Source organism: Paroedura picta, chromosome 9 (assembly GCF_049243985.1).
Source record: "Paroedura picta isolate Pp20150507F chromosome 9, Ppicta_v3.0, whole genome shotgun sequence".
Classification (NCBI taxonomy): domain Eukaryota; kingdom Metazoa; phylum Chordata; class Lepidosauria; order Squamata; family Gekkonidae; genus Paroedura; species Paroedura picta.
Window position 1 is genome coordinate 74,096,919 of NC_135377.1, and position 23,307 is coordinate 74,120,225.

Genomic DNA, 23,307 nt, shown 5'->3' on the forward strand with positions numbered 1-23,307 from the left:
CTCCCTGGCCTGACCCAGCAGGGCTCTCCTGAGGGTCTTCTCAGGGGAAGGCCTCGGCCTCTCTGCCCTGTGGCTGGCCCTGCAGAGGAACTGGCTGGCCCCTGGGTGAGACGGGAGGCTGGACTGGAGGGACCCTCCCCGGCCTGACCCAGCAGGGCTCTTCTGAGGGTCTTCTCAGGGGAAGGCCTCGGCCTCTCTGCCCTGTGGCTGGCCCTGCAGAGGAACTGGCTGGCCCCTGGGTGAGACAGGAGGCTGGACTGGAGGGACCCTCCCTGGCCTGACCCAGCAGGGCTCTTCTGAGGGTCTTCTCAGGGGAAGGCCTCGGCCTCTCTGCCCTGTGGCTGGCCCTGCAGAGGAACTGGCTGGCCCCTGGGTGAGACAGGAGGCTGGACTGGAGGGACCCTCCCTGGCCTGACCCAGCAGGGCTCTTCTGAGGGTCTTCTCAGGGGAAGGCCTCGGCCTCTCTGCCTTGTGGCTGGCCCTGCAGAGGAACTGGCTGGCCCCTGGGTGAGACGGGAGGCTGGACTGGAGGGACCCTCCCTGACCTGACCCAGCAGGGCTCTTCTGAGGGTCTTCTCAGGGGAAGGCCTCGGCCTCTCTGCCCTGTGGCTGGCCCTGCAGAGGAACTGGCTGGCCCCTGGGTGAGACGGGAGGCTGGACTGGAAGGACCCTCCCTGGCCTGACCCAGCAGGGCTGTTCTGAGGGTCTTCTCAGGGGAAGGCCTCGGCCTCTCTGCCCTGTGGCTGGCCCTGCAGAGGAACTGGCTGGCCCCTGGGTGAGACGGGAGGCTGGACTGGAGGGACCCTCCCTGGTCTGACCCAGCAGGGCTCTTCTGAGGGTCTTCTCAGGGGAAGGCCTCGGCCTCTCTGCCCTGTGGCTGGCCCTGCAGAGGAACTGGCTGGCCTCTGGGTGAGACGGGAGGCTGGACTGGAGGGACCCTCCCTGGCCTGACTCAGCAGGGCTCTTCTGAGGGTCTTCTCAGGGGAAGGCCTCGGCCTCTCTGCCCTGTGGCTGGCCCTGCAGAGGAACTGGCTGGCCCCTGGGGGAGACGGGAGGCTGGACTGGAGGGACCCTCCCTGGCCTGACCCAGCAGGGCTCTTCTGAGGGTCTTCTCAGGGGAAGGCCTCGGCCTCTCTGCCCTGTGGCTGGCCCTGCAGAGGAACTGGCTGGCCCCTGGGTGAGACGGGAGGCTGGACTGGAGGGACCCTCCCTGGCCTGACCCAGCAGGGCTCTTCTGAGGGTCTTCTCAGGGGAAGGCCTCGGCCTCTCTGCCTTGTGGCTGGCACTGCAGAGGAACTGGCTGGCCCCTGGGTGAGACGGGGGGCTGGACTGGAGGGACCCTCCCTGGCCTGACCCAGCAGGGCTCTTCTGAGGGTCTTCTCAGGGGAAGGCCTCGGCCTCTCTGCCTTGTGGCTGGCACTGCAGAGGAACTGGCTGGCCCCTGGGTGAGACGGGGGGCTGGACTGGAGGGACCCTCCCTGGCCTGACCCAGCAGGGCTCTTCTGAGGGTCTTCTCAGGGGAAGGCCTCGGCCTCTCTGCCCTGTGGCTGGCCCTGCAGAGGAACTGGCTGGCCCCTGGGAGAGACGGGAGGCTGGACTGGAGGGACCCTCCCTGGCCTGACCCAGCAGGGCTCTTCTGAGGGTCTTCTCAGGGAAAGGCTTCGGCTTCTCTGCCCTGTGGCTGGCCCTGCAGAGGAACTGGCTGGCCCCTGGGTGAGACGGGAGGCTGGACTGGAGGGACCCTCCCTGGCCTGACCCAGCAGGGCTCTTCTGAGGGTCTTCTCAGGGGAAGGCCTCGGCCTCTCTGCCCTGTGGCTGGCCCTTCAGGGGAACTGGCTGGCCCCTGGGTGAGACGGGAGGCTGGACTGGAGGGACCCTCCCTGGCCTGACCCAGCAGGGCTCTTCTGAGGGTCTTCTCAGGGGAAGGCCTCGGCCTCTCTGCCCTGTGGCTGGCCCTTCAGGGGAACTGGCTGGCCCCTGGGTGAGACGGGAGGCTGGACTGGAGGGACCCTCCCTGGCCTGACCCAGCAGGGCTCTTCTGAGGGTCTTCTCAGGGGAAGGCCTCGGCCTCTCTGCCCTGTGGCTGGCCCTTCAGGGGAACTGGCTGGCCCCTGGGTGAGACGGGAGGCTGGACTGGAGGGACCCTCCCTGGCCTGACCCAGCAGGGCTCTTCTGAGGGTCTTCTCAGGGGAAGGCCTCGGCCTCTCTGCCCTGTGGCTGGCCCTGCAGAGGAACTAGCTGGCCCCTGGGTGAGACGGGAGGCTGGACTGGAGGGACCCTCCCTGGCCTGACCCAGCAGGGCTCTTCTGAGGGTCTTCTCAGGGGAAGGCCTCGGCCTCTCTGCCTTGTGGCTGGCACTGCAGAGGAACTGGCTGGCCCCTGGGTGAGACGGGGGGCTGGACTGGAGGGACCCTCCTTGGCCTGACCCAGCAGGGCTCTTCTGAGGGTCTTCTCAGGGGAAGGCCTCGGCCTCTCTGCCCTGTGGCTGGCCCTGCAGAGGAACTGGCTGGCCCCTGGGTGAGACGGGAGGCTGGACTGGAGGGACCCTCCCTGGCCTGACCCAGCAGGGCTCTTCTGAGGGTCTTCTCAGGGGAAGGCCTCGGCCTCTCTGCCCTGTGGCTGGCCCTGCAGAGGAACTGGCTGGCCCCTGGGTGAGACGGGAGGCTGGACTGGAGGGACTCTCCCTGGCCTGACCCAGCAGGGCTATCCTGAGGGTCTTCTCAGGGGAAGGCCTCGGCCTCTCTGCCCTGTGGCTGGCCCTTCAGGGGAACTGGCTGGCCCCTGGGTGAGACGGGAGGCTGGACTGGAGGGACCCTCCCTGGCCTGACCCAGCAGGGCTCTTCTGAGGGTCTTCTCAGGGGAAGGCCTCGGCCTCCCTGCCCTGTGGCTGGCCCTGCAGAGGAACTGGCTGGCCCCTGGGTGAGAAGGGAGGCTGGACTGGATGGACCCTCCCTGGCCTGACCCAGCAGGGCTCTTCTGAGGGTGTTATGAAGGCCTCAGACTCTTCTGGCTGGCCCCTGTGTGAGACGGGAGGCTGGATTGGGTGCGTCTGATCCAGCAGGGCTCATCTTTTGTCATTTCCAGCCACTCTTCTCATAATGTAACCAAAGTAAAGGAGCTTCTCTTTGGACCTTTTAGCTTTTAAGGAAAGCTTAACCTTCAACCCACATATCCGCCTTGTATGGCTCCATGATACCCATAAAACTCTTCTCCAACACAGCATTTCAGGACAATCGATTTTCGTCCTGTCCACATTCTTCAGGGTCCAACTGCCCATGCAGTAATGCACTTCCTGCTCAGTGGCATTCTGGGAGGACTCAAAACTGTAACCTACGTTGTGGCTTGGCTCAGTACAGCAACAGAAGGAGAGTTTTGCTGATTCCTCTTTTCCAAAAGATTTTCCATGCTTACACACATGCTTATGGCGTGCAGCGATAGGGAAAAGCTCTGAATTGTCTATTCTGTTTAGAATTGCTGTCAAAGTGCTAATCCTCCATCGGTGCAGTTTGGGGAACTTGCCAGCAGATGTCACTGCAGGCAGGAGAGGGATGGTGAAAAAACTTCTGACCTGGTTGCCTATTTCATGGCAGCTATGTGTGTGTAATTTTTTAAAAAGTGTTTCCTTTCTAACAGATTGTTCAGTTGGTATGATGTCATTTCCAATATCTTGGGTTCGCAAATCCATTCAAGGTATAGATTTTAAACAGCTTTGATTGATTGATTGATTGATTAGATTTGTTAACCACTACTCTTAGGCCAGCTGATTCGTGGCAGTTTACAACAATGTAAAAACAGTAAAAGACAGAGCAATAATTTCCAAACCTAACCCCCCCAAAACTGATAGGCAGCAGACCCAGCCCAGGCCAAAGCCTCAGGGGAGATGCTTGGAGTCAGGAGTCTTCGAAGCGTCGTGGTGGAGGTCCGTAGGAGAGTCGAGATGTGCTGCCCCCGACAAGGAGACATATGAATCATGGAGTTGGAAGGGACCTCCAGGGTCATCTACTCCAAACGCCTGCACAATGCAGAACTCACAACTACCTGTCCACCCACTGACAATCTGCCTTCTGCCTAAGTTCATAAAAGCAGCATTTCTGTCAGATGGCTATCTAGTCTCTGCTTAAAAACTTCTGCAGAAGGGGAACTAACCACCACCTGAGGAAGTTTGTTCCGAGGAACTTCTCTAACTGTCAGGAACTTCTTCCAGATGTTTAGCCGAAAATACCTTTGAATTAATTAATCCATTGGTTCTGGTCCAACCCTATGGGACAACAGAAAACAACTCTGCTCCATCTTCTACATGACAGCCCTTCAAGTATTTCAAGATGGTTATCATAGCTCCTATTGTCCTCTCCCCAGGCTAAACAGATCAAGCTCCCTCAACCTTTCCTCATGCAACTTGGTCCCCAAACCCCTCACCATCTTGTTGCCCTCCTCTGGACACGCTCCAGTTTCTTGACATCATTCTTCAGTTGTGGTGCCCAAAACAGAACAAGGTACTCCAAGTGAGGTCTAACCAGAGTGAGTGAAGCGGTAACAATGATCTCGCATGATCTGGACACTACTTTTAATACTGCCCAAAATCCCATTCGCCTTTCTAGCTACCGAGTCACACTGCTGACTCATGTTTATTGTCTGGTCTACTAAGACCTCCAGATCCTTGGCACACATAGAAGTGCCTATACGCATGCATTTGATTTTTCCTGCATAAATGCAGAACTTTACATTTTTCACTATTAAAATTATTTTGCTCAATTTAGCCTAGTTTTTCCAGCCTGTCAAGATCATCCTGTATCCTGATTCTGTCTTCCGTTTGCTTACCCCTCCCAGTTTAGTATCATCTGAAAATTTAATAAGTACCCCTCTATTCCCTCATCCAAATCATTTATAAATATATTGAAAAACATATTTATATCAGGCACTCCACTCCTCACTCCTCTCCAAGAAGATGACGAACCATTTACAAGCACCCTTTAGGTGATAGCAGGGGTGGGAATAATAAGTTCCGCCATGTTGGGATTGTTTTAAAGTCTTTTAATGGGTATTTTAATGGGGATAGGACTCCTGTGACCCGCCACGAGCCTACGGGGAGTGGCGGGATATAAATCCAAATAATAATAATAATAATAATAATGATCTGTCAACCAGTTCTCGATCCACCTAACAGTAAGAGGATCCATACTGCATTTTACCAACTTGCTAATAATCATGAGGAACCTTATCAAAAGCCTTAATGAAATCAAGGTAAACAGTGTGCACAGCATTCCCATGATCTAGCAAGGTAGTCACTTTCTCAAAAAAATGAGATAAGGTTAATCTGACATGACTTGTTCTTGAGAAAGCAGTGCTGACTCTTAGTAATTACAACTGTCTAGCTGTTCAGGGATGGTCTGTTTGATTATTTGTTCCAAACTTTAACCAGCTATAAACTGAGGGATCAGTAGTTACCTGGGTCCTCCTTTTTCCCATTCTTGAAGATGGGGACAAGATTTGCCCGCCTCCAATTTTCGGACACGTCACCTGTTAACCAACAATTGTCAAAAACAATGGATAGAAATGACTCAGAAATTTCATCTATGTTCTTTTAGTACCCTTGGATGCAATTAATCTGCCCTAGAAGATTTGCTTTCATTTAAAGAAACTAGTTGTTTGTCAGCTTCTTGTTGCAAAATTTAGGCTCACTCAGGTATGAACTAAATCATATCCCTGATGAATAGTAGAGGTGACAAATAGAGTTAAGAAATTAGATCTGATAGAGTGCCTGAAGAACTATGGTCGGAGGTTCACAACATTGTACAAGAGGTAGCAACTAAAACCATCCCAAAGAAAAAGAAATGCAAGAAAGCAAAATGGCTGTCTGAGGAAGCTTTACAAATAGCTGAGGAGAGAAGAAGTGAAAGGCAAGGGAGAAAGAGAAAGATACAACCAACTGAATGCAGAATTCCAGAGAAAAGCTAGAAGAGATAAGAATGCCTTCTTAAATGAACAGTGCAAACAAATAGAAGAAAACAATAGAATAGGGAGGACCAGAGATCTCTTTAAAAAAATGGAGCTATGAATAGAACATTTCATGCAATGATGTGTATGATAAAGGACCAAAATGGTAGGGACCTCACAGAAGCATAAGAGATTTTAAAAAGGTGGCAAAATTATACAGAAGAACTATACAAGAGCGAGCTTAACATCCCTGATAACCACGAGGGGGTAGTCACTGACCTGGAGCCAGACGTCCTGGAATGTGAAGTCAAATAGGCCTTAGGAAGTCTGAGCAACAATAAAGCTAGTGCCGGTGACAGCATTCCAGTTGAACTATTCAAAATCTTAAAAGACGATGTAGTAAAAGAGCTCAATATGCTCAACTAGTAATCAAGCCCGCTGTAATCTACATACAGTGGGTGCTAGATCAGGGGGGCTTCCTTTGTCGGGGGCCTGACGTGGCAAGAGGCGCTTTGCGCCTCTCGCCGTATCAGGCCGCCGGGCAGGGAGCCCCGGGCAGCCGCGGGCAGCCATCAAGGGAGCAACTACGAGCCGCGCTCTGCGCCGCTCACAGTTGCTTCCTTGTAAGCAGGGTGGGGATTGGCCCGGCCGATGGTCAGTCCGGAGGAAGGGGCCAATCAGGTCCCTTCCTCATCACGGACAAAGCCCTCCCACCAAGGGCTTAACTAATTATTTAGTCCGCAGCGCCCGCGGCGCCGCGGGCGTGTTAAGGATATGCCAGCAAATTTGGAAAATCAACAATGGCCACAGGATTGGAAAAGGTCAGTTTACATTCCAATCCCAAAGAAGGGCAATCCCAAAGAATGTTCAAACTACTGCACCATTGCACTCATTTCTCATGCTTGCAGAGTTATACTCAAAATCCTACAAGCTAGACTCCAGCAATATGTGGACCGAAAACTTCCAGAAGTACAGGCAGGATTTCGAAGAGGCAGAGGAACTAGAGATCAAATTGCCAACATACGCTGGATCATGGAGAAAGCTAGGGAGTTCCAGAAGAACTGCTTCATTGACTATAAATGGAGGGAAGGATAGAGCTCAGACAAATGAGAGCACGGAGCTGCTGGGGAGTGCTGCTGCTGCTGCTGCTGCTGCTGCTGCTGCTGACCAGGTGAGGCTATTGTGCTGAGTGAGGTGACTGCTGGGTGATTGCTGGGAGGATTAAAAAGGGCTGTTCCTTGCCAGAAGCGCGAGCCTTTGGCGCGAGCCGAAGGGCGAGAGACAAAGGGCTCTTGGCCTGTGGCTCTTAGCCTGGGGTTCTTGGCTGAGCAATTAGAACCAGTAGATTATATTTTCCTAGTAGTTGCACTGCCTAGACATTACAATGGATCTCCAGGACACTCATCCCATCATCTGCAGTGAGTGTGACCTGATTGCCTTCCTTCCTGAAGACAAGATGGACTACATCTGTCCCAAGTGTAAGCTGGTAAGACATTTAGAGGAATGGATTAGGGGCTTAGAAGAGAGGATTCTTACACTGACCCAAATTAAGAAAGGGGAGGAGTTCATAGACCAGAGTTGTGCAACTTGGAATAAAGAGGATACAACCAGTCCTGAAGAGGATAAGGGGATTGACCTCATTACGGAGCCTCTGCAGACAGTTAGGAAAAAGACTCAACGGTGTAGAGCGAGACGGTTCTCGGGGCCTTTGGACCTCCAGAATAGATTTCAGGCCCTTGCAGAGGAGGTGCAAGTGTCAACAAGGGAAGAGGTCCCGAAACAAAGTCTAAGGCAAAGTGAAGAGGCCACGGGGATAGAAGGAAATGGAGTTGAGAAGAAAAAAAAGGAGAGTACTGGTAATTGGAGACTCCCTGCTAAGAGGAATGGATTGCCATGTGGCTGGGCCGGACCCCCTAACTTGAGAGGTGTGTTGCTTACCAGGGGCGAAAATTAAAGACGTTTCAGAACGGCTGCCCAAACTCCTCAAATCTATGGATCGCTACCCATTTGTGATGATCCATGTGGGAACGAATGACATGTCCCTGAATACCATCGCTCCTATTAAAACTGACTATTAAGATCTAGGGAGGAAGCTCAAGCAAATGGGGGCACAAGTGGTATTCTCTTCAATCTTGCCTGTCAAGGGAAGAGGAATGCGTCGGGAGAGGAAGATAATGGAGGTGAATCAGTGGCTGCATAGTTGGTGCCAGCAGGAGAGATTTGGTTTCTGGGACCTTGGGATAGGCTTTCTTGAGGAAGGCCTACTAGCACCTGATGGACTGCACTTATCGAAGTTGGGGAAGAATGTGTTTGGCAGGAACCTGGGGAGATTCATTAGGAGAGCTTTAAACTGAAGCCACAAGGGGAAGGAGACGTTCAATATAGGGAGTGTAAGGAAGGAGACCGATTGGGGGCAGTCCAACCAGGAAGGCCAGCTCATAGGGAACCAAAAGTCAAAGGATTCAGATGCCTTTATACGAATGCCCGAAGCATGGACAATAAGAAGGAAGAGCTGGAAGTTCTCTTGCTAGTGGGCATCACAGAAACTTGGTGGAATGATTCTCATGACTGGAATGTAATAGTGGATGGATATGAACTGTTCAGAAAAAACAGAATAAATCGAAAAGGAGGAGGAGTGGCACGGTATGTGAGGAAAGGGCTTACCTGTCAGGAAATTCTAGTGAAGGAGAGCATATCTACAGTGGAAAGCATCTGGGTGAAAATAAGTGAGGGGAAAACAAACAGGGTGGTGGTTGGTGTCTGCTATCGACCGACTGACCAACGAGAGGATGTGGATGCTGCACTTTGTGAGCAGCTAGAGAAAATATCCAAGCGGCAGGACCTTGTCATCATGGGTGACTTCAATTTCCCAGATGTGTGCTGGGAAACAAACTCTGCGAAGCGTCCTCAGTCATGCAACTTTCTGACCTGCCTGGCTGACAATTTCATTTATCGAATGGTAGGTGAACCCACAAGAGGTTCAGCCATACTGGACTTAATACTGACCAACAGGCAAGAGTTCGTGGATGAGGTAAAGGAAGTGGGGGCCCTAGGGGGAAGTGACTATGTCCTCATAGAATTCCTTTTGAGATGGGGAGGCAAGGAAGCTTGTAGCCAGATGCGGATGTTGGATTTTCGTAGGGCAAACTTTAATAAACTCAGAGACATGATGAGTGTCGTACCATGGGCGAGAATCATAGAATTATAGAAACATAGAATCACAGAGTTGGAAGGGGCCATACAGGCCATCTAGTCCAACCCCCTGCTCAACGCAGGATCAGACCTAAAAATCCTAAAGCATCCAAGAAAAGTGTGTATCCAACCTTTGCTTGAAGACTGCCAGTGAGGGGCAGCTCACCACCTCCTTAGGCAGCCTATTCCACTGCTGAACTACTCTGACTGTGAAAAACTTTTTCCTGATATCTAGGCTATATCATTGTACTTGAAGTTTAAACCCATTACTGCGTGTCCTCTCTGCAGCCAACAGAAACAGCATCCTGCCCTCCTCCAAGTGACAACCTTTCAAATACTTAAAGAGGGCTATCATGTCCCCTCTCAACCTCCTTTTCTCCAGGCTGAACATTCCCAAGTCCCTCAACCTATCTTCATAGGGCTTGGTCCCTTGGCCCCAGATCATCTTCGTCGCTCTCCTCTGTACCCTTTCAATTATATCTATGTCCTTCTTGAAGTGAGGCCTCCAGAACTGCAAACAGTACTCCAGGTGTGGTCTGACCAAGGGGACTATGACATCTTGTGATTTTGATGTGATGCCCCTGTTGATACAGCCCAAAATGGCATTCGCCTTTTTTACCGCTGCATCACACTGCCTGCTCATGTTTAGTTTACAATCCACAAGTACCCCAAGGTCTCGTTCACACACAGTGTTACCTAGAAGCGTATCCCCCATCCAGTAGGCATGTTTTTCATTTTTCTGACCCAGATGCAGAACTTTACATTTATCTTTATTAAATTGCATCTTGTTCTCATTTGCCCATTTTTCCATTGTGTTCAGATCTTGAACTCTGTTTCTATATTCCGGAGTATTTGCCAGTCCTCCCAATTTGGTGTCATCTGCAAACTTGATGAGTAGTCCCTCCACCCCCTTATCTAGATCATTAATAAATATGTTAAAAAGTACCGGGCCGAGCACCGAACCCTGAGGTACCCCGCTACTTACCTCTCTCCAGTCTGATGAACCACCATTGACAACAACTCCACTTAACTATCTGAAAATCCAGATTGCAGTCCTTCAACGTATCCATCAGAACATCATGGGGAACCTTGTCAAAAGCTTTACTTAAATCCAAGTAAACGACATCAACCGAATTTCCCCGATCCAGCAAACCTGTTACTTGGTCAAAAAAGGATACCAGGTTGGTCTGGCAGGACCTGTTGGAGACAAATCCATGCTGACTACCTTGGATCACCAAATTGTCCTCCAGATGTTTGCAGATTGCTCCCTTTAATATCTGCTCCATTATCTTCCCCACAACAGAGGTCAGACTCACTGGTCTGTGGTTTCCCGGGTCATCCTTCCTCCCTTTTTTTCAAGATCCGAATAACGTTTGCTCTCTTCCAGTCCTCCGGGACATCTCCAGTCCTTAAAGAGGTCCTGAAGATGATGGACAAGGGCTGTGCAAGTTCTCTGGAAAGTTCTTTGAGCACTCTCGGGTGCATTTCATCCGGACCAGGGGATTTGAACTCATCCAGTGCAGCTAAATGCCTCTCGACAACCTCTCTATCCATGTTAACCTGCCACCCAGACACTATCCTTTGGCTATGGCCATCTCTAGATGTGCCTAAACACTTTGACCTGTGGGAAAAAACAGATGTAAAATAGGCACTAAGCCTTTCTGCTTTCTCTGTATCCTCCGTTAGAGTTCATCCACACCCAACAGTGGGCCTATTGCCTCCTTTACTTTACGTTTGCTCCTCACATAACTGAAAAATCTTTTCTTGTTACAATGGGCTTCCCTGGCCAATCTTAGCTCACTCTCAGCTTTGGCCTTTTTGATGATTGATCTACAGTGCCTAGTAACGTGTAGGTACTCTTCTTTAGAGCTCTGTCCTTCCCTCCATTTCCTGAACATTTTCCTTTTCTTTCTTAGTTCCTCTTGAAGTTCTCTGTTCATCCAAATAGCTTCTTAGAGCTCCTGCAGTGTTTTCGTCTTTCTGGGATAGTCATTTATTGAGCAATAGCTCCTGTTTGAGTAGCGCCCACCTTTCACATGCTCCCTTCCCTTCCAGCATTCTTGTCCATGGTATGACACTCATCATGTCTCTGAGTTTATTAAAGTTTGCCCTACGAAAATCCAACATCCGCGTCTGGCTACAAGCTTCCTTGGCTCCCCATCTCAAAAGGAATTCTATGAGGACATGGTCACTTCCCCCTAGGGTCCCCACCTCCTTCACCTCATCCACCAACTCTTGCCTGTTGGTCAGTATTAAGTCCAGTATGGCTGAACCTCTTGTGGGTTCATGTACCATTTGATAAATGAAATTGTCAGCCGGGCAGGTCAGAAAGTTGCATGACTGAGGACGCTTCGCAGAGTTAGTTTCCCAGCACACATCTGGGAAATTGAAGTCACCCATGATGACAAGGTCCTGCTGCTTGGATATTTTTTCAAGCTGCTCACAAAGTGCAGCATCCACATCCTCTCGTTGGTCAGGCGGTCGGTAGCAGACACCAACCACCACACTGTTTGTTTTTCCCACACTGTTTGTTTGAATGCTGGAAGGGAAGGGTGCATGTGAAGGGTGGGCACTACTCAAACAAGAACTATTGCATGCTCAATCCATGACTATCCCAGAAAGATGAAAACACTGCAGGAGCTCTAAGAAGAAGGGAAATGTAGGAAAATGGAGGGAAGGACAGAGCTCTAAAGAGTACCTACAGGTTACTAGGCACTGTAGATCAATCATCAGAAAGGCCAAAGCTGAGAGTGAGCTAAGATTGGCCAGGGAAGCCAACTGTAACAAGAAAAGATTTTTCAGTTATGTGAGGAGCAAACATAGTAAAGGAGGCAATAGGCCCACTGTTGGGTGTGGATGGACAAACTCTAACAGAGGATGCAGAGAAAGCAGAAAGGCTCAGCGCCTATTTTACATATGTTTTTTCCCCACAGGTCAAAGGGTTTAGGCACATCTAGAAATGACAGTAGCCAAGGGTTAGTGTCTGGGTGGCAGGTTGACATGGACAGAGACGTTGTCAAGAGGCATTTAGCTGCACTGGATGAGTTCAAATGAAATGCACCCAAGAGTGCTCAAAGAACTTTCTGGAGAACCCTTGTCCATCATCTTTGGGACCTCTTTAAGGACTGGAGATCTCCTGGAGGACTGGAAGAGAGCAAACGTTATTCCGATCTTCAAAAAAGGGAGGAAGGATGACCCGGGAAACTACAGACCAGTGAGTCTGACCTCTGTTGTGGGTAAGATAAAGATAATTTGGCTGATCCTGCGTTGAGCATGGGGTGTACTAGATGGCCTGTATGGCCCCAACTCTATGATTCTATGATTCACATCTGAACCAGTCCTACAACACACTGACCCTACTCATCTCTTTACTCTCCAAGTAGATTCAAGTGATGTGGCAATGGGAGCCATGATCCTCCAGAAGAGGAGGGATGGGCAACTTAACCTGCTTGTCTATATCTCTAAGAAATTTTCTGAAACCGAAAGAGGCAGCAGCCATTAAATTGGCCTTGTCCACATGGCTGCATTGGTTAGAAGGGCCCCCAATTCCTTTGAGGTATGGACTGATCACTAAAATTTGCAAATGTTATGGCATCTGCAAAAATTGACTGCCAAAGAGATTTGGTGGGCGGAATATGTCTCCCACTTCAGGCTTACGTTAAAATATCTTCCAGGGAAATTGAATTTCCTCACTGATGTCCTCTCCTGCCTACCCCAAAATGAAAGCAAGGCGGAGCCAGTTGTTGACTCAGTCTTCTGCCCCTCCCACCTGGGCCTGGCTGAGGTGACATGCAGTAAAATGGCACAGCTCATCTCCACCATCTCCAGGGGTCTATGTGCAGAAAGATTTGGGAGGGGACAGTGAGTTCGCTACACTGCAACCTGTGTGATGGAGAAGGAGGGGCTGCTGGTCGCCTTCATGTGCTTGCAGCTGCCTGAGCAGAGGTGCCTACGGGGTATTTTGGTTTTGTAAAAACGTTACTTCTGGTGCTCAGACATTATTGGTAAATGTCTCTGTGCGCAGATGTGGAGACTTATGTGAAGAGGTGCTCTACATGCCTCACCGTCAAATGGGTGGTGGTGGGGGGGCAAATGAAAGGATTTACTTCAGTCTCCTGAGATGCCTTCAGGCCCCTGAAAAGACTTTATTATGGACCTTCCCCCTAGCCAGGGGGAAATGGTTATCTGGGTGGTGGTGAATGCGTTTTCTAAGCAAGCCCATTTTATCCCGTGTTCTACAATACCTACTGCCCAGAAGCTAGCCTCCTTGTTCATACAACATGTGTACAAACTCCATGGGATCCTGACACATTGTTTGTCCAGTTGGGGTTCCCAGTTTTTTGCCAGGTTCTGGAGGGAACTCCTGAAGCTCCTGAGGGTGGAGCAAGCCCTCACCTCAGGCTATCCCCCAGAGACAAATGACAAACAGAAAGGGTCAATCAGATCTTAGAGCAGTATCTGGGATGTTTCACTATCACCAGATGGACTGGGTGGCTTTGTGGCCCTTGGCTGAATTCCCATATAATAATGGAAACCACACTAACCTGTTGGCAGCCCCTACCTGGACCCCTAAGCCTGAAAGACCTCCAGATCGGAATCAATGGGGGACACAGATTCAAGCCACCTGGCTGAACATTGTTAAATCTATAGAGATGGCCAAAGCTAATTATAAGCACCACGCAGACAAACCTCAGGAAGGGGACACTGTGTGCTTGTCCATAAAGCAATTGCGCTGCCAGCAGCCCTCCAGGAAATCAAGCCTGCATTCTGTGGGTCCTTTCAGAATTGTTAAAGTGCTGAATGAGGGGACTGTGAAACGGGCATCGTCAAAGACTTAAGAATGTTCACCCTCTTTTCCATTCCAGCTTGTTACGACCCCACCCCCCCATCAGACCAGTGGCCTCCAGCCCTCTGGACTCTAGACAGCACCTGGGGGAAAGTACAGTGCTTGGTCGATCGAGAGAGTTCCCCGTGGGGGACAACCAACGGGTGGAGGGCAAGCACGTGCACAGGTTCTGTGAGTCTTATCCACATAAACCATCTCCTCTGTCTCTGGAGGGGGGGGGGTAATTTTAGGGAAGGCCGGGGAGGGGCAAAATGTCAGAATCCCTAGGTTTCTGCCATGATTGTATTCTGCTTTATTCTGCTGCTTGTAACGGTGTGATCTGGCCTAGTCTGTTTGCCCTGACGTAACAGAGATAAGTTGATTTGACACCCCAAGGTCGATTTCTTGCCATTATGTTTTATGCCTCCTCGCCCTCCTTTCACATTCTTTCCCTTCCCTATGTCTGCCCCATGCTTTGTAACTCAATCCTGACTGTGCCTTCGATGTAGGTGATTTCATTTTCTTAAATAAAGAACTTTCATTTCAAGAGTTCACTTATTTTAGAAATCAAGGTTCCACACCCCTTTTTTGTATTTAAACTCTCCCAACAGAAATCTGGCGTGAGCAGAGTGGGCCTGCTCTGAGAATCATCTCCACCTACAGCCAGGAGAATGCTGGTTCACCCCTACAAGGTTGTCTATGTTCTCCCCCTCTCCGTGCTGCCATGCCGGGCATGTGTGTGGCACGAGGCAGGTTATGGAAGGCGGGAGGTGAAAGCAGCTCCCAAAGATACGGGCATTTTAATGGCTTTGGACTTCTCTGTAACTGAAACCACTCAGGGAGATCGTAGGAATCATGCGTGTGTGTGTGTGTGTGTGTGTGTGTGGTGGGAGGGGGTTGGCTGTGTTTGTGTAACTTATAAAGCTTAAATGTTTTATGTTTGCTGTCTTCTGAGCCCTAATTGGGCATAAGGATGGCATAAAAATAGTCTAAAAAGTCTAAATAATACAAATAGCCTAAAAACCAGATAAAAAATCACCTGTTCATAAAGTCGATGAGATTCCTTCACTCCTAAAGTCAGAGGTGGAATTTTGACACGTGCTGGTTGATGCAGCCACAAGATGCCCCCATGGGAAGTGGCACCAGCTACACAATGGCCACTGGGAAAGGCAGAGCCACACACAGAAGCAGCTCAAGTGCCGGGGGCAGGAAGAATTATTTTAAAAAATACACTGGGAAGGAGGAGAGGGAGAGAACAAGACCAGCACTTTGGGGAAGCTGCCACCACAACAGGGCTATTTCAATTGGCAAAGCCAATCTCCCTGCTGGGCAGGAGCCTGGCCTGGCCCCGCCCACTTCCCCTGTTCTTTGTATTTTTCATCTGGCCCCCCCTGCTCAGCAGGCTTCCGGAAAGATGAGACAAATCAGTAAACTGTAGGACAGTGGTCCCCAACCTTTCTGAGGTTGGGGACCGGCAGGGCATGCCGCGCCCACACATCGGGCCGCACCTGCGGGCCACGCCCGCGCATCGGGCCGCACCCACATGGGCGCAGCCGGCCCTGATTCCCTCTCCCCGCCCTCCCGCAGTAAGAAGCTTCCCGGGCCGCAAGCTTGCAGCCTGGGAAGTTTTTTACTGCGGGGGAGGGGGGCGGGGAGAGGGAGCCGCGGCCCGGCGCCATGGCCTTCGCGGCCCGCAGGTTGGGGACCACTGATGTAGGATACTTCTGAAATGGAAGATGAAGTGTGCCTTAGAACTTGTTAAAGGCCATGTCATTGGCACTTCTCACAATGCCAGGCCCTATTCTAGATGTGGTTGTGGTCGCAAACGCTGAACCACTCAGCTGGAGCCCTCTGCAACAAGGGTGCGTGTCTGCAGCCCCGGCAACTGTGCCCTTCCACACCCACATCTCCCTTGTTGGGCCCGGGAGCAGCTCGCTTTGGTTCCAGGCTGTGAAGCCAGATGTTACCAATTAGATTCCACTCTGTGAGAAAGTATTTAAACGTTTTTAATCACTGTGAGACTGGATATTCAGTCGACATAAGGACTACAATTTGTTTATCCCAAGGACAGCCATCCAATGCAGAATATTTTACAAGAGACTTTCTAAAAGGAAGGCAAAGACCCCCTCACCCCAAATACACAGTAAGGAACAACCATTCCTGTTAATAAAGATTGAACCATCTAGTCAGGGGGGGAAATAACTCTGAAAAGGTCCTGCTTTTTGAAAGAGTTGCAAGAAGAAACTGTAAAAACAAACTAACAAAGCCCAGCCCAACCCCTGTGAGCCACTGAGGACCTTGTGTGCATCTTTCACAGCCCTCAATAGCTCCAGAGAACAATCGGCATCTTCTAATCCACAGTCCAAGGCCCGTGCCTCTGGCCTGCCTCACCAAAGACTGGTGGATGCAAAGGTGGGATTTCTTCCTTACATGGCACTACCTGGCTTGCCCTCTGGCTCTCAAGGCATTTGAGAGGGGCTCCTGGGGCTCATAGCCCATGCGGGAAGGTGCCAAGGGAAGAGCCCCACAGGACACGGCAGACTGCCAACTTGCGAAGCTGACAGATGATCTGGATAAGACTAGCCGGCAGGCTGCAGAAAGACCTGATGGTCCTTGGCCTCGCTCCCCTTCATCTCCCACTGTCTGAGACATTCTGCTTTGTTATTCTGATCCCCAGTTTGGTTCTGAGAGGGAACAGCTTGGCGGGGAGAAACCGGCCAGGGTGCCTGGCAGCTGGTTGACAGCTCCGCCCCCCCCCCCAAAAAAAAAGACTCACCCTCAAGTATATTTTCAGTGTGCATCTTATCGCTGAGAAAATAAATGGCCCATTTCAGATTGGCTAATTTTACTGTCCATTTGTAGATCAGGTGCTGTTGGGATTCATGCATTGCAGACAATTCTGAGCCAGACAACTGTATCCTACAGATCAGACCCGCTGACTGGTGCCTTTACACCTTTCTGGTTCGTGTCTCCAGGATCCCCGTTCTGCTTCATAGGCTTCAGCACCTCGGTGGAGTCACAGGCGGTTCAGAGGGAGTGGCCAGGGCAGGGCTTTATGGAGCCGCTTCTGCTTGGAGGAGAGAATTGGGCCCCTCAGATCAGGGATGTGACCAAAGAGGGAGTTGGTTAACAACTTTAACAACCAAGCAGCACAGGAAGCCCTGCTGAATCAGACCAGTGAGCTATTTAATTTACTTCCATTTTTGCTGACACAATTTAGCCAGGATCTAGATTAGACTATTTGTCGGTCCTTCAAATCAACCCGGCCGCTGTGTGAGGCAGGAAGCAGAGAGGGGCTCTGGGGGAAAGGGACCAGGGACATCTGACCAACAGGCACCCTCGGAGGTTCCCTGCTCTCCTCCAGCCCACGCCTCGGGCTCCTTGGACTCCTGGGAGGCTTACAGGACAGAATCCAGAGACAGCTTGGCGGCGGGGGGCTTCTTGACTCCCTCAGGAGAGGCCTTGTGTCCCAGACACGTTCAGTCAAGTCAGAGGCCCTGGCATCCAGTTGTGGTTGCCATAGTTGCCCCAGGCCAATCTGCATGTAAGCTTGGACCTCTTGCACGGTCTTCTTGATCAAACTCATTGTTTGACACAGCCAAAATGGAGGGTTTTCTGGGTGTAGCAAAGAATTTAGGACTGAGCAAGGAAACACTGGCTCATAAAGCCACTGACCTACTCCGAGGTCTCTTCTGAGTATATTTGCAAACCTCAGATTACTGCCTGCACTGCTAAATTTTGTGCTGTGGCCATCAACTTTCATAGTACTTTTAAAGGATAATGTATTTTTTTAGAATTGTACAGATTGTCGTATGATCTTATAATTTTTACAATCACTTAATGATACATTTAATATTTTATGATGGAATCATAGAATCATAGAGTTGGAAGGGGCCATAGAGGCCTTCTAGTCCAACCCCCTGCTCAACACAGGATCAGCCCAAAGCATCCTAAAGCATCCAAGGTGTAACCAACCTTTGCTTGAAGACTGCCAGTGAGGGGGAGCTCACAACCTATTCCACTGCTGAACTACTCTGACTGTGAATTCCCCCCCCCCCTGATATCTAGCCTATATCGTTGTACTTGTAGTTTAAACCCATTACTGCATCTCCTCTCCTCTGCAGCCTACGGAAACAGCATCCTGCCCTCCAAGTGACAACCTTTCAGATACTTAAAGAGAGCTATCATGTCCCCTCTCAACCTCCTTTTCTCCAGGCTGAACATTCCCAAGTCCCTCAACCTATCTTCATAGGGCTTGGTCCCTTGGCCCCAGATCATCTTCGTCGCTCTCCTCTGTACCCTTTCAATTTTATAGACGTCCTTCTTGAAGTGAGGCCTCCAGAACTGCACACAGTACTCCAGGTGTGGTCTGAACAGTGCCGTATACAATGGGACTATGACATCTTGTGATTTTGATGTGATGCCTCTGTTGATACAGCCCAAAATGGCATTTGCCTTTTTTACCGCTGCATCACACTGCCTGCTCATGTTTAGTTTACAATCCACAAGTACCCCAAGGTCTCGTTCACACACAGTATTACCTAGAGGCGTATCCCCCATCCAGTAGGCATGCTTTTCATTTTTCTGACCCAGATGCAGAAGTTTACACTTATCTTTATTAAATTGCATCTTGTTTTCATTTGCCCATTTTTCCATTGTGTTAGATTTCATTGAACTCTGTCTCTATCTTCTGGAGTATTTGCCAGTCCTCCCAATTTGGTGTCATCTGCAAACCTGATGAGTAGTCCCTCCACCCCCTCATCTAGATCATTAATAAATATGTTAAAAAGTACCGGGCCGAGCCCTGAGGTACCCCGCTACTCACATCTCTCCAGTCTGATGAAACACCATTGACAACAACTCTTTGAGTGCGGTTCTCTAACCAATTCCCTATCCACCTAACTATCTGAAAATCCAGATTGCAGTCCTTCAACTTATCCATCAGAACATCATGGGGAACCTTGTCAAAAGCTTTACTAAAATCCAAGTAAACGACATCAACCGAATTTCCACGATCCAGCAAACCTGTTACTTGGTCAAAAAAGGAAACCAGGTTGGTGTGACAGGACCTGTTGATGTGTTATGGTGACACAGCATATACTGGAGTGGTCTGAATGACTATAAATAAAGTGTTGTATATCTTTGCATATTTAAATGGCAGAGCATAAACAAGTTTATGCATCTAAATTATGCTCAGGTATCATATGGTAGCAATTTTTAGAGGCAGAATATCTGCACGGTACCCACAGTCTTTTTCATCTTTGAGTCTTACTTCTTTTGTATGCTCACTGGAATGGATTAGGAGTCCGCCAAATGACATTCAGACACAAATCAAAAGAAATGTGGTTTGCTTGGTCGGGTAACATATATTGTTCTACCTATTCCGGGAGTACATAGCAGGCCAGATTAGGGTCTTTATTAAGGAAATGTCTGCATGTTTTCTCGTCTGGAGAGTGCGCACACAAACATGTTTGTCTGGTTAAGCTGTACAGATACCGTAACTTCACAAATATTGGACTGAAAAGTCCAAAAAGAGGGGAAAGAACTGCTTTGTGAGTATGCACGTGGTCAGGATATACTCAGTTCACTGAAAAACAAAGATTCAGAATACGAGTGCTGCTGGAACAGTCCACCTAGCCCAGCATCCTGTTTCAGACAGTGGCCAGCCACGGGGCACAGGGGCTGAGGCCTTCCCTGCCGCTGCATGCGGGGAGTTCCTTTCAGCCACGTGGCTAGGAGCCACCTAACCCCCCTTGCAAACAGTCTATTCCTGTGGCCATCTCAGCGTCATATCAGAGCACTCCACATTTTATTCACTCTCTGCACCAAGTAAGGTTTGCTCATACAACCGCATCATGTGATCTGCAAGCTCCTGATTGTGCATTTAAACGTCTCCAGCAACAGTGATCAGACTCTGGTGTGTTGCGCTTTCTGTTCATTGGGTGGGATCCAAAGAGCGTATTCGCCAGGGGAAGAGGGAGGAGCTATGCCGGAGCTCACGAGACCCACAGGCATGAAAGCCAGAGGGCATGGGGGGGGGGGAGGGTGGGTCATCAGGAGCAAGACTGAGTGAAAAAACTGGCTAGATCAAAATCAACAACAACAACAACAATAAATAATAATGTAATATCTGCATGGAATTAAGCATTTTTTCTTTGAATATGATGGCGTCTGAAGCTTCCTTATGTCAACCAGCTCCATCACCAGAAAGCTGCTAATTTTCCATCTACCTCGCTAAGAAAGAAGCACTGAAATACTGGAGTTTTAATATTTTTATGGCTCCAAGCCAAAATAAATATACTGCAGCATACATTTCTAAAGACATACCAGAAGTAACATCACAATGAAACTACTCTCCTTTCAAAAGAAATCCAAGGCGCCCAAGTGCACAGCCAGGCGAAGGGCATTTGTGGAGGCCCCTGTGCACAAGTGCCTCCACACACGCAGAGGAGGTGACACAATACACGCACCGTCAGGGCCATGTGGTCAGAGCATTGGAAACTTCAGAGCGCCATTGTTCTCCTTTGCTTCTACTGTGCAAAATCCCCGGGATTTAGACCCCCCCCCCCATTGAGCCCCTGCCCTGGCCTGGATAGCCCAGGCTATCTGATCCCATCTGAACCCGGAAACAAGCAGGGCCCGACCTGGGCGGGATGCGACTGAGGAAGCCCAGGTTGCTGCACAGAGGCAGGCAATGACCTCTGAATGACTCTGGCCCTCAGACCTCTACAGGGCTCCCCAGAAGTCGACTGTAACTTGATGGCACAAACGAAAACCAGCCATTAAGAGTCCTGGTTCATGTCACCAATCCTGCCTTCATACACGCCTCACACCATTGGGATGGCACCCGGTGTGGCTATCACTGGGTGCTTGTTGGTGAGGCCTCCCTGCTAGCTCCTGGCACAGTAGCTGCCACCGCAGCCTGCCTTTGTTCTCCAGAGGGCACAAGTGGGTGGGCACACCCTTTCTTGGTGCCCCACGCTGCCACCTGGTTCCTCCCTCTTCCTGCAGAGTCAGAGCAACACCCCCAGTGCTCTACCTTCCTGCCTGCCAACCAGCAAGGACGGGCAGCGGGGGGGGGGGGCGGGGGGGTGTGTGCACACATGCTGCTCAGGAGGAGCAGGAGGAGGAGGAGGAGCTGGTTTTAGTGGGTGTGGCCTTCCTGAGGTCAGCTTGCCTGGGGCTCCTTAAAACCTGGGCTGGCAAACACAGTCCAGCCGGCATTCTCAAAGCACCAGGTTTGACTGTGGAGTCGTCCCCAGTCTCAACTAATAGCCACAAGCCTCCCCCACTGCTAATGGATTCATTATCACATTATCTGTGCAAGTGCAAAGCTGAGAGGGGACACTTCCCAGTGCAGGACGCTTCTTCTGACTTGGTTTCAGCACACAAGCAAGCCTGGGATTGTATTAGAAATTTTTTACTGAGCTTTGGAAAAATAAGAAATTTACCGCCGCCTCAAATAAATTACACAGAATATACAATATATATATTTATACACTTACATGTGTATATATACACATATATTGATAGAGGATTGCCATTTTATTTTGAAAGATTCCATCTATGCTAAGCTACTAGCTCTAGAAATCTAGAAATGGATTTGTGCAAAATTAAATAATTTTTACCTTCTAAAGCATATAGAAAAATATAATTTAGCTAAAGAAATCTTGAAATCCCCCCCCACCCGACATTTCATTTAGGATTCAAACCCGTGACATGACCACAGCCAGGGCCTGTATGGTCACTGATGCCCAAGCTGTCCTGTCCCCTTTTCATGGCTACTTGCAGTGCACTGGAGTCAGCAGGGTAGTGTACAAGCATAGGCCAGGAGAGGGCAAAGCCCATGGCCACGGCCACGGTTGAAACCCAATTGCACAACCTAGTCCTACAGCCGTACCTACAGCTGAGAGCCCCAGAGGAGCCTCAAGCCCTCTGCCCACCAAGGACCACCCGTACAGAAGGACATTTGGTCATCAAATGGCAGGCCATGCACACCTGCCTTGCTGATGGGTGTATCGCTTATCCCTTGGATCCTTCCTTTCCACATCCCATTGAGGATCTTTGATTGTGAAACACGGGCCTCAGGTGTGTCTTGTTTTGTTTTGTTTGGACGCTGTTCAGCCTTTGGGAAGGGCCGAAGCAACAGCCCTGTGCCTCAAATGGATATGCCACGATATTCTCTGTATAAAATAGCAAGTATATATTGGAACAGACAATACAAACAGCCACACTTTCAAATCACTGGATTAGAACTTTGGTTTAAATATTAGTGGATTTTTTCCTTCTGTCATCTTCCTTTGAGGAAACTCCCTTTGAGAAGGCGTTTCTTACACCACGTCTCAGTGCCACGTCCTGCACACCAGTCGGGCAGCGGGACAGAAGGCGTCTCAAGAAAGGGCTTCAGGTGGGACAGCAATATTCTACGAAAAGCCTCCAATTTAAATGCCCATAATATTTTTTGGAAAACATTTGTAAGGTTCCCAGCTCAGACACCAGATATTTAAAAGCCTTCTGTGTCTCAGGTGATACAACAAACTCCTAAGCAGGAAAGTTTTGCTTGTGTTTATCCTGGTCTGTTTGATGTTGTCTATTCTTTACTTTTTCCTTGACTCCTGCCTCAGTACCTAGTTTCGTAGCAGGATACAGGACATCACATTGAATGATGAGAAAGCTCAACTCAGAGTCTGCCATGATACATATCAACAAAGTCTTTTTCAAGCCAGTAAAATAAAGCTAATTTTTGTCAAATGTTGCATTTTCAATCATTCGTTAATGAGGGGAAGCATCGAGGAGGCTGCGAGGACGGCAACGGGGCCCATAAATGAACAGCAGGACTTTGGTGGAAGTGGGGAGAGGCTGCCCAAACAAGGAGCTTCCCTCTACTGCACGGCAGCCTTGGACTTGGCAGGTGGGAGAGCAGAAGTTCGGCTGAAGAAGAGGAAGGAGAGATGATTCCTCTAAGCCTCTCGTCCGTGTCGGCATCCTTGGTATGCTAGGGAATTCGTTATCTGAAGCCTCTGGCAGCAAGGCCTCTTTATTAAAAATAAACCAAAGAAAGTATAAGAGAAGATGCTTCCAGTTGTCCTACAGAGAACAGTCACACCCAATCTGTCACTCATTCTCTTCTCTCATTTCTACGATGTCCGTCATTTCCTCTGTCTGAGGCATGTCAGTCATTGCTGAGTCTTCACCTTCGGTGGCTGTCTCATTGTCGTTCCTCTTCTTTTTCTGGGAGATGGAGAAAAAAAAGCAATGGGGCAGGCAACTAGCACTCAGGCTGGATTTGAAATCAAGGAAACTCTGACTTCCAGTTCTCCCTGCAGAGACCCACGAGCATCCAGGCTGTACCCCTC

At 49.8% G+C, this 23,307-nt stretch overlaps 1 protein-coding gene across 2 annotated transcripts in view; it reads right to left on the minus strand.

Moving 5' to 3' along the window:
- Positions 1-15,939: 15,939 nt before the first annotated feature.
- Positions 15,940-23,307, minus strand: part of ANKH (ANKH inorganic pyrophosphate transport regulator) — a 141,850-nt gene continuing 134,482 nt past the window's right edge. For both annotated transcript variants that reach the window (XM_077353333.1, XM_077353334.1), the window contains one exon: positions 15,940-23,182. In XM_077353333.1, the coding sequence (XP_077209448.1) occupies positions 23,066-23,182 (117 nt within the window). In that variant the 3' untranslated portion in view covers positions 15,940-23,065. The remainder of the gene's footprint in view (positions 23,183-23,307) is intronic.